This window comes from Cynoglossus semilaevis, chromosome 18 (assembly GCF_000523025.1).
Source record: "Cynoglossus semilaevis isolate Cse_v1.0 chromosome 18, Cse_v1.0, whole genome shotgun sequence".
NCBI classification, from domain to species: Eukaryota; Metazoa; Chordata; class Actinopteri; order Pleuronectiformes; family Cynoglossidae; genus Cynoglossus; species Cynoglossus semilaevis.
Window position 1 is genome coordinate 14,273,029 of NC_024324.1, and position 10,415 is coordinate 14,283,443.

The 10,415-nt window shown below is 40.9% G+C and overlaps 3 protein-coding genes across 3 annotated transcripts in view; 1 reads left to right on the forward strand and 2 right to left on the reverse strand.

Annotated features, from left to right (window-relative positions):
* eepd1 (endonuclease/exonuclease/phosphatase family domain containing 1) overlaps nucleotides 1–1,192 on the forward strand; it is a 16,546-nt gene extending 15,354 nt beyond the window's left edge. The window contains exon 7 of the mRNA XM_008332107.3: nucleotides 124–1,192. Coding sequence (XP_008330329.1) covers nucleotides 124–314 — 191 coding nt within the window. The 3' untranslated portion in view covers nucleotides 315–1,192. The remainder of the gene's footprint in view (nucleotides 1–123) is intronic.
* A 109-nt stretch (nucleotides 1,193–1,301) lies between these two features.
* Nucleotides 1,302–2,910, reverse strand: LOC103394689 (cilia- and flagella-associated protein 157-like). The gene has a single exon (XM_017041238.2). It carries the CDS (start codon nucleotides 2,777–2,779, stop codon nucleotides 1,556–1,558), a length of 1,224 nt encoding a protein of 407 aa, XP_016896727.1. The 5' UTR covers nucleotides 2,780–2,910; the 3' UTR covers nucleotides 1,302–1,555.
* Nucleotides 2,911–6,471: 3,561 nt separating this feature from the next.
* Nucleotides 6,472–9,576, reverse strand: LOC103394690 (ADP-ribosylation factor-like protein 4A). The gene is made up of 2 exons (XM_008332109.3): nucleotides 8,141–9,576; nucleotides 6,472–7,311 (listed from the first exon to the last, which is right to left on the reverse strand). The coding sequence occupies exon 2, from the start codon at nucleotides 7,248–7,250 to the stop codon at nucleotides 6,642–6,644; it is 609 nt and encodes a 202-aa protein (XP_008330331.1). The 5' UTR covers nucleotides 7,251–7,311; nucleotides 8,141–9,576; the 3' UTR covers nucleotides 6,472–6,641.
* Nucleotides 9,577–10,415: the final 839 nt, after the last annotated feature.

A 10,415-nucleotide genomic window follows, 5' to 3' on the forward strand; every position in this document is an offset into this window, starting at 1 on the left:
TATATATATATATACATATACATATATATATATATATATAGGATGGATGGTCAAATTCGATACTTTTACTCCACCTGCCTCTGTAGGACTGCATACCTACCAAGTTGTCTCTCCTTCCTACAGGCCGGTGCATGGTCGTTCGAGAGGGTTTGACCAACCCCTGGATCCCTGACAACTGGTCATGGGGTGGTGTGGCATCCAATCACTGCCCTGTTGTGGCCGAATTTTACGCAGACGTGTCTCCAAAAGAGCTGAGCATGCCCGGTATAGCAGTTGTGGACAGAAGAGACATTATGTGCAAACACGAGCGGTGACAGTAGAGCCACCGCTGGTGACGTTGGGACTCCATCCCTCCTGGACTCTGCCCTGTCTTGGTTGGTCATGGAGTTAATAATTCCTCCCGCGGAATCCCCGTTTTTTGCTCGAGCCATATCAATGTGTAATAGTAACTTTTAAGTCAGGAAATCCTGAAAGAATTCAGATGGAAATATGTCGATTATACTTTCAATGGGAAATGTGCCAAATATTTCATATATATATATATATATATATAAATATATATATAATAAATTTGATAGTTTACTGTGTCTTTATGTCCACGCTTATTAGATAACTTTAGTAAAATCTACAGTTTCCAACCTTTGTGGTTTTTTTGGTCTGTTGTCATACCATATGTACCTTGCACTCATAACAATCAATGGTTCTTCAACATATCATTCAAATCATATGCCAACTAAGTTAGTCTTAAATTTAATTTCAATATACTTATTGTCTTATAATGTCAGTACAAAAAAAGCCTAAATGTTTCGAAAACACATCTTATTTTATTTTATTTTTTTTTTTCAAAATAAAAGCTGTACTTTTAGTGTGGCCAAAAGTGGAGAGACAGGGCTACCGTCCTGTAAAGGTAAAGTGTGTCTGTCGCCATCTAGTGGCATCAAGTGAAAATGAAATTGATGCGTTGCAATGCACTGCAATGAGACAACTTGTGACTGATTTAGATCAGAAGTTCATTGCCCCCCCCCAGTGTGTCTACAACGTTAACCGTCGATTGTTTCCATTTTACTTTTTCCAAAAAAACTTTAATGGAAACCATATGGTATGGGTTATGAATACATACATTTACAGTTGTACAGTTATGTTTGTATAAAATACACAAAAATAGTGTTAAATACAGTTGATTGCAGGGTTACTGGAGTGGGTTGGTTTTTCGTTTCCTGGTGTGTGAGTGTTTACTCAGCTGCTGGTGATTGGGCAATCCCACTCAGGGTTGGGAGAGGGATTTATGCCCCAGTATACTGCCGGCAATCCCACTCCGGGTTGGGAGAGGGATTTATGCCCCAGTCGCTGGAGAGTCTTACACTCATTTCATATGGTAACGAGTGGCCAGTAGTTACAGTTTTGCGAGAGCTTACTGTGTCGATTGGAAATCGGGTTTTGTACACACGTTTCGATTTTTTTTTTCTTTTTTTAATGTTGATTCCTTTCCATGTCATTTGCATTGTTAGCTGTGTATACAGAGTAAGGAGCGTTTGGTTTCAGGTTTAGGTTCCCATCATTCTGGCACGCTGGGATCAGTACGTTCCCCGATCCCTCTACCTGCCTCGTTCTGCGGTTGTTCTTCTCTCTGCATTCCGTCGTCTTCGTCGTCCTCTTCAAAATATTTGGACCAATCCGTGTTGCCCTCTGGCTTTGACACTGTTGGCATTTTCCACGATAATATCCGCCACCAGGTCATCCATCTCTTCCTCTCTTTCTTGAGCGCGACCTTCATTTGAGCGATCTCGTCTTGCTTTTGGCTCAGCTCCTCGATGAGGGCCTTCCGCTCCTTCTTCAGCGCCCCCATCTCGGTACGGATAATGTGGAGGCAGTCTTTGTGCTTGGCCTGAAGGTGCTGGTACTCCTGTTTGAAGACTTTGACCTCCCCGTGGAGCTGCTGACACTTCTCTCCCAGCTGTGCCACCACCTTCTTGCGAATGCCGCCTTTGCGTGACAACTCGGCCAGCATTTGTTCCAGGCTTTCCACGTCCACGTTGAGCTGGCTGTTTTGATCGCGCAGAGCGCAGTTGGTCTTTGTCAGGACCTTTGCCTCTTCCGTCAGCTGAATAAACTTGGCGCTGACCTCGGCGTTCTCCTGAAAGGTATTCTTGGTCAGGTCAGAAACCTTGGCGTTGACCATGTCCTTCACTTTTTCGTCTATGTATTTCAGGTGGTTCTCAAGCTTTTGGTCCCTTTTCTTTCCTTCAAGCAGGGCATCCATCTCTAGTTTATGGATGTCATCAACGTGGTCCTTTTTCTCGAGGGCCAACTCCTTCTCCAGAGCGTCCATGCTGGCCATCAGCTGCTCCCTCTGAATGCGGAATTCCTCCAGACTAGCCATTCGTTTCCTGAGTTCATCCCTCTCTACTCTTATTCCTTCTACCTGATTCTCAAGCTCCAGTTTTTGCTGGTCAAATTCCTTCTGCCGGGCTTTTTTCTCATTCTCAGCTTCCTGATGCTGATTATCCATTCGCTGCATCACGGTTTCCACCTTCTGCTCCCTCTTCACAATGGACTTTTGGAGAAAGTCGGCGACGTCATTTTTCTCTTTTTCGAGTGTACTCAACTCGGACTTTAGGGCAATGTTGTTACTCTCTATGTCATTGCATCTCAGCTGACATCTCTCCAGCTGCTCTTTCAAATGTCCTATCTCTATCACATACAATGCCTTGTCTTTGTCGTCGGCGGTTTTGGGTTTTGCGGAGCCCTTGCCGCCTTTCTTACCCTTTCCTTTCGGCATCGTTTCAGCGAAAATTCTGCTAAGAACAGGACTGCGCGGAAGGTGATGTTAGGTCTGGCGTTTTACGGCTGTTTGTGTCCCCGTCTCCTCAGTCTATTTCCCTGTGATACTGACCCAGTAGTGCTAACCCTTTGATCTTTCTGACATCACTCTTGTTTGATCTTGACCACATATTCCGATGATGTCACATATTTTACTGATGTCACATATTGATCCTACATGGCTTTTCTTTTTTGGGGGCAAGTCAACGTAATAGTTGAGTTGAGTTGAAAATAAATCTAGGCGAAGGCCATAGTGCAACATTATGGAGGCCAACTACCATAAATAGGGCACTGCTATCACTAGAGACATTTGTTCATAAGTGAGTATTGCATTTCACCAATACCATGGAGTTTAAAAAGCGCAAAGAGCATGCGAATAGAGGAACGCAACAGAAAAAAGAAGAGAACGAGTACATCTCAGTCGCCGGGCACCCGCTCTTTAGAATAAAACGGTGTGAGTCCTTTAAGACCAAGGAAGGGAGCAACTACATATCTTTTGAGGGACACCCGCTGTCCATAGAAATGCCCAAACCATCAAAGAAAAACATCGAATGTTCCAAGGTGTCGAGCAGCTACACTTCCATTCATGGACACGAACTGGGTAGTTGGACCAAATTTAGCAAGGCGACCGGTGAATGTCGGGAGGAGAACAGCTCCTACATGTCTGTTTATGGACAGCCGCTGTCTAAACAGATTCGGCCGTCGAAGAAAAACCTTCAGTGTAGGGAGGAGAATAGCTGCTACATGTCTGTTCAGGGAAGCGTACTGCCCAGCTGGACCAAAAACAATCGCAGAAACATTCAGACTTCCACTGAGAGCAGATACCTGTCTTTCAGAGGGACTGAACTGCCCCACATCAGACGGATACGCCTGGTCAAGTAACCCGAGACTCTGTCAGAAACTATGGCGAGTCTTCGCGATGAAGTCTTCCAGAGGAGGACGAAGAGAGGAGGCGGTAATGCAACGTTACGGACACCGCTCTCGCAGATCTTCATCGGGCTCGTTGCCCGACGACGCCAGTTTCTGTTTCCGAAGTTAAGCAGAGAGAAATCTGTTTAGCAGACATTCGTTTGTTTTTCAGTGCCACTAAAAGAAAAACGTAGTTGATGCTGTGAAAATGCGATCGCAGCGTACGTCTGTTTCGCAGACGAGCAGTCCATTCTTGTTAGCACTAATTGTGGACGGGTTTAAAAATTGCATGAATGTAAAATCAAATGTTTTTTTGAATGAAAATGTATACACTGTGACTGGACTTAACCGAACCGAACCAGGAGATAAATATTCCTCTGAAAAAAAACTTCATTTGTGTTGTCCATTGAAAGCTCACTTGAATATAAAAGTCACATACAAAAAAAAAAAACTTTATTTTTTTTTTACAAGTGAGGTAAGAAGGTTCATCAACTGCAGCGGTTCTCCCACACGATCAGTTCCCTTACAGTAAGTATACGCATCCGATCGCGTGGACGTGGCATTGCGCGTTCTCAAAAGTTTTCAATTCTTGACATGAATTCATTCGGCTAAATTTTACTAATAATACCCAAAAGATACTACATCTCTAGTCACATTCGTTCAACCGTCTTCTGTTGCTTCATTATTTTCAGGGTCATGGGCGGAGCTGAAGTCACTGGTAAGAGATTGCAGGACCACAAATAGATAAGAACAATCATCTCCACTCACATTCATACCTAGACATGGGCTGTCAAACTCATTTTGGTTCAGGGGCCCACATAGAGACGTCAAGTGGGCCGGACCTGTACAATTGTAACATAATTAAACTATAAATAACAATAAATTTATGTTTCCTCCTTTGTTTCCAAGTAAGTAATATAAGTAATAATAATATGTTAAAGCAAGTAATATAAATATAATACATATAAAAAATGAATATTTGTGAAAACATCAGTAACATGCAGTGTTTTTTTTCTTAGTTTTTTTCACTTTTAACATTCATCAAGCGGGCCGTATTGAACCCTTAAATGGGCCGGCTTTGGCCCGCAGGCCGTATGTTTGACACCGCTGACTTAGAAAGTCCATATCCTGTCTGGTAACTCGATCCTGAACGCCTACAGAACATGTAGTGATAACTTGACCGTGTTATTACATGGACATATATAGTCTATATATATATACATATATATATATATGTATGTATATATATATATATACATACATATATATATATTACGACTGCACTCTGATAATAACGTTGCCTACTACAGCATGCTTGAGAAATGCAAAGCATTGCTAACCGCTAGCAACAATGCTAAGTCGACAGCGTCTTTTAATTTCATAGAGTTACTCTGCCTGATCTTCTGTCCACTTTAGCCATAGCTCCTGTAGCCCTTAGCTAACCAGTAAAGCTAACGTCGATATCAAATTAAAAAGTTCATTTGGGGTTTTTTTTTTTTTTTATCGCCGAAGGCTGAAAATAAATGCAGTAGAGTAAATACTCTTTCAACAAGTACAATCAGTCTTTGATCTCTGCTCAAATAACCATGGCGAGCATGGTTGCTAGCTTTATTTACCTTTGATTTGTACGGCGCGAAATGTTGGCATTCATGTAAAAAGGAGGAACGTAATTTAACTTATTCTTTAATCTTGACCACTTGATCTTGTTAAGTTCTAGTTAAAAAAAACCACATTAACTCCAAAAAAAGAACACATTTATTACAGTTTTAAATATGTATGTTTTTGTATGCCTAAATATACTTAATATATTTTGTAGACCGTATTTTACGGACTACAAGTCGCTCAGGGGTATAAGTCGCACCAGACCAAAAAAATGCATAATGAAGAAGAAAAAACATATCTTAAGTCGCTCCGGAGTATAAGTTGGAACAGTGCCCTCTAGCGGCTGTCAGTGTGAAAATAACAAACGTGAAATTATATGTCTTGATATGAGTTGCACCCGAGTACAAGTTGCTGTATGTTATATGTATATGTTATATGTTAATATGAGTTGCACCCGAGTACAAGTTGCAAACCCAGCAAAAGGATGAAAAAAAAAAGTGTGACTTATAGTTTGGAGTTTACGGTAATCACAGTTAAAAATTAATTGATGTTAAATGACAGCATTCCAATTCTGCCACTCTCGTGACTTATAGTTTGGAGTATACGGTAATCACTGTTCAAAATTAATTGATATTTCATGCATGTGTCTCTGTCATCAGTCTCACTCGCGTCACCTGGTGCCCTGGGTATATATACCCCCGTCCCTGTGGGATCATTGTATAAGATGATGATTTTTTTAATGACAGCATTCCAATTCTGCCACTCTTTTATATAAATAAATACGACTTCCAGGTGTATTGTATTGTTTATGAAATGTAGCTGTTGTCAAACGTAAAGTAACCTCGACTGGAAAATACATCAAACTTTTCAGCTGCATATCATTTGGTTACATATAATACAGTACACCAGTAACTCTCAAATAGTGGGGCGGGACCCCCCATGGGGAGGCGTGGTGAGGTGCCGGGGGAAGTGTATCACTGGTATAATGCATGAATGATAACAAGCCTCCAGTCACTAGGTGGCAGCAACTCATACAGTGGTTTGTACAGATAAAAAAAATATACGTTATTAGCATTTCAATTTGCATGGGTCGGGGTCAGGGGGTGGGGATGAAAACATTTCTGTCCACAACACCTAAATAGCATTTCAATTTGCATGGGTCGGGGACAGGGGGGGCATGAAAACATTTCTGTCCACAACACCTATGGTCAACCCTCCGTAGAAATCAATAGCGTGCCATGTGTTCTACTACGAAATGTTCATACTAGGCTAGTAAAAAAGTACGTTCCATTGCCTTTGCAGCTACGGCGTCATCGCTTCCTCCTTTTCTGCTGCCGCTGAATCGCTTTCCTCTTCGTGATCATAGCATACAGTGTCTGTAGTCCTTCCAGCAGTCCCTCACCAATGATGGCACAGGCGGACTGAAGGTGCCAAGGTGTGCTACCGCCTAGTTCTCCAAGAGCCAACATGCACTCCATGTCAGCCAGACTAAGCGAGTTCCTCAGGTCCTGCTTGTTAGCCACCACCAGAACCGGCACGCCCTTGTTCTCGACCAGACGCGTGATTTTGTGCAGCTCGCTCTTGGCCTCCTCGACGCGTTCGGCGTCCGCAGAGTCCACCACAAACACGATGCCATCCGCGCAGCGCGTGTAGGAGCGCCACAGCGGACGCAACCTCTCTTGCCCACCGACGTCCCACAAGTGGAAGCACGCTCGGCCTCTGCGTCCTCCGAGGGAGACCTTGATCCTTTCGGCGTTGAAACCCTTCGTCGGGACGGTGTTAACAAACTCGTTGAAACGCAGACGATACAGCACCGTGGTCTTTCCCGCACAGTCCAGACCCAGAATAACGACGTGCTGCGTCTGGAACGAGGGGAGACGTGACAACGGGAAGTGGTGCTCGGAAAATCCATTGCCCATCTTGCAGGGGTCAGGAGGCGCGGAAGCAGAAATGATCCTCAGGGGGGCAGATCTTTCAAGTCTGGATGGGGTCAAAACATGCACAATAAGTCAGTCCCCTCAAACAAATCATGACATTTGCATGACAAAAAAACCCCCCAACATTAAACAAGTCACTTCTACAACCCCCAGGGCAGGGATGAACTCAGAATAAAAGACGCAGGAAGAATCAAGCAGGGAGGTTGATGGCCGCTCATTTGCACATGCAGCGTCACAGCTCACAAGTGTCACTTCATAGGCTAATTTCTATTCAGTGACTGAATCCACTCCACAGCAGGGTATAAAGCGGACATCTTAGTGAGCGGCAGCGAAATAAAAGCTTATTCTCGAAGAAACGCAACGGGCAAACGAGCAAAAGTTAACTTGAAACTACGAATGCAGATCGTAACACTGCAAGCGATAACAAAAAAATACAAAGCATTGCGTTAAGTCAATAGGGAAATCTGATAATTTTGGCATAGATATGGTTTACATTTCAGAAACGATTGATATTACCGCTATTTAAACGAGGGAAATGTCTCGGTAAAATAGCACATAAACAGCAATTGTGATTCACAAATCACACGCGAACGTCAAATAATTTCATTAAGGTTTATGTGTTTGAGTTCATTTGAATGTATTTGAGTTTGAATTTTAGCGTTTGTGGTTTAACAGAGCAGGAGCTGTACGAATTCGCGGCACCAACAAGTGTTAAATATATTGAAGTTGCTATTAAACGATAAAAAAGCAGCTAGGGGACGACAGAAAGCCGTTTTAAATGCAACACAAAGTAATAACAACAATTAAAATGTATTTTAGAAACAATAATGATGAAATGGTATACCAAGATAGCGACGTATCAGAAAACTTACCGACGAAGACCTCCGACGCGGTAAAACAGAATGTAACTTCACCACTGTCGACGCTCATTCCCGCATCCTCGACTGACCTTATAGCGGCCCATCAACAGTCCCTCTTCCGGTCATTTGTTTCAAATTAAAAGCATTGTGTACTATTATCAGTGTAACCTGTTCCTAATTCCTACGTTCAGTATAATTTACCATTTATTTATATTTTTTTGTATTTTTTTGTATTTGTTTCTTCATCAGCGTCAATGCTCTGTGGCCTAAAACTACACCCCGTAATAATTTGGGCTTTTCCTTTATTCTTGAACTCTTAAGATAGGAAACAACATACAACTAGGCTAATATGCTAATTATGGGCAAGTGGTAATCATATTTAAATCTTTTCATGCTTATTACATTACATTACATTACATTTGTAAAAAGAAAGGCATATGAAATGTTGTTTAATATTAGAACCATCGAATTCCAAGGGTACATTATATCATTATACCCACATGGAAGAACGAAATTCTTCGTTTTCTCTCGCTCTCTCTCTCTCTGTTCATTGACCAATATGGTGCACTTGCTAAAGCTAAAGTGCTAACGTTATTAAAGCAGGAAATCACACTGAAATGAAAAAAAAAAAAAAAACTCTTTTTAAGGAAGTCCTTATAGGTTCACAGATAGAACAAAAAGTATTCAAATTACAACAACAGTAGGTAGATGCAATGGAGTCCGCATCAAGTTTAGGTTTTAAAGTGAGTAATGAAATCAATAACGTTTCCTGTCACACATTCCACGCAAAAGGTGCAGAGAAAAACACAAAATTATTTTTTTTTAATCTTTATTCATAACATTTATTTTTAAGTTTTTCAAGCACATAAAATATGCAATATGAATATGAAACAACAAAGAGTAAAATAAAAAGGAAAAAAAAGAAGTCAAGTATTAAATCAGTCTGAACAATATACTTTGAAGGAAAATTGAATGAAATCAGCACTTCTTTCGTACCTACGAGCACGAGTATGGACAGTAGTTAGCAACTTACATATTTTGAGATTTTTGGGCAGATTTAATTCGTTTCTTTGATCAACTACAATTGTTGACTATGCACATGTACATTACACCAGTCGCAAGACCGTGCCGAGTAACATTAGTGCGCCGTGGAAAATGATCTAATTTCACTCGATTGATCCGAATCCTTTTTTTTTTTTTAAATGCTTCTTAGTTTGTCTATTCAAGAATGACAGATCAATTGAATACTCTTCTGCTAGGTGCTAGCAGATGGCTATTTAAAAATCTTAAAAAGAAGGGAATCTCAGCTGTTGAAAATCTCTGCGCGAGTCTTTCTTTAATTACTGCAAGTAGATCAGGGTTGTGTTCAACTAAACAGGTCAGGGATTCTTGTTGAGTAAGTAAATAGAAACTAAAAGACCATTATACTTCATTACACATACGTTTTTTTTGTGTGACATTTTTGTTTGGAATTATACTTCATTACGCATACGTTTTTGTTTTTTTTGTGTGACATTTTTGTTTGGTTGTGCAAATGTTACACAAAATATGTGCTGTGGCCTCGAAAAGATTAGGAAACACTGCCTTACATAAGTACACATTACAAAATTGTGGATGATATGTTGCTTTTTAAACGGCAAACTTTTGAACTAACAACTATCGTTGGCACCCTGAACTCGGTTAAAAGTTGCGTCACAGTATTCGTAAGTAAAGCCCCCTATTCACTCATCCCATTCAAGTAATGATGTGGAAAACTATTTTTCAAAGTGCATCATGGGTTGCTTGGAAGAATAATATCATAACTGGTGCATTAAAACAATCATATGGGTAATAGTTCCATAAAGTGAGAAAGGAAAATCTGAGTGCAGTCACAGTCATCATTTTTCCCTAACTCTAGAACATACCTAGCGTTAATACACATTTTAATGCACGGCCATATTTTTACCTGAATCATGAGTGCAAAACAACAAACAGAAACCAGGTGAGAAAATTAGTAGTTTGTGCACATATAGCAGTAATACAACAAACAGCATAATGTCGCCAACAGGACTAATCCTTCAAATCTCAACACTGCAGGCGAAAACAGGATAATTCACTCAGTGACTGTAAGTAACAAGCGTTTAAATAAAGCTTTGTAAACACAGATTTCAGAGAGTGGCGTTGGACCAAAAATCATCCTCCCACCATATAGTCGTCTATATTCAAATCAGCAAATACAAGCAGAAAAATAAATGAAACTTCAGTGCAGTCACAAGGTAGTGTTACTTCAACTAGCATTATATTTTGA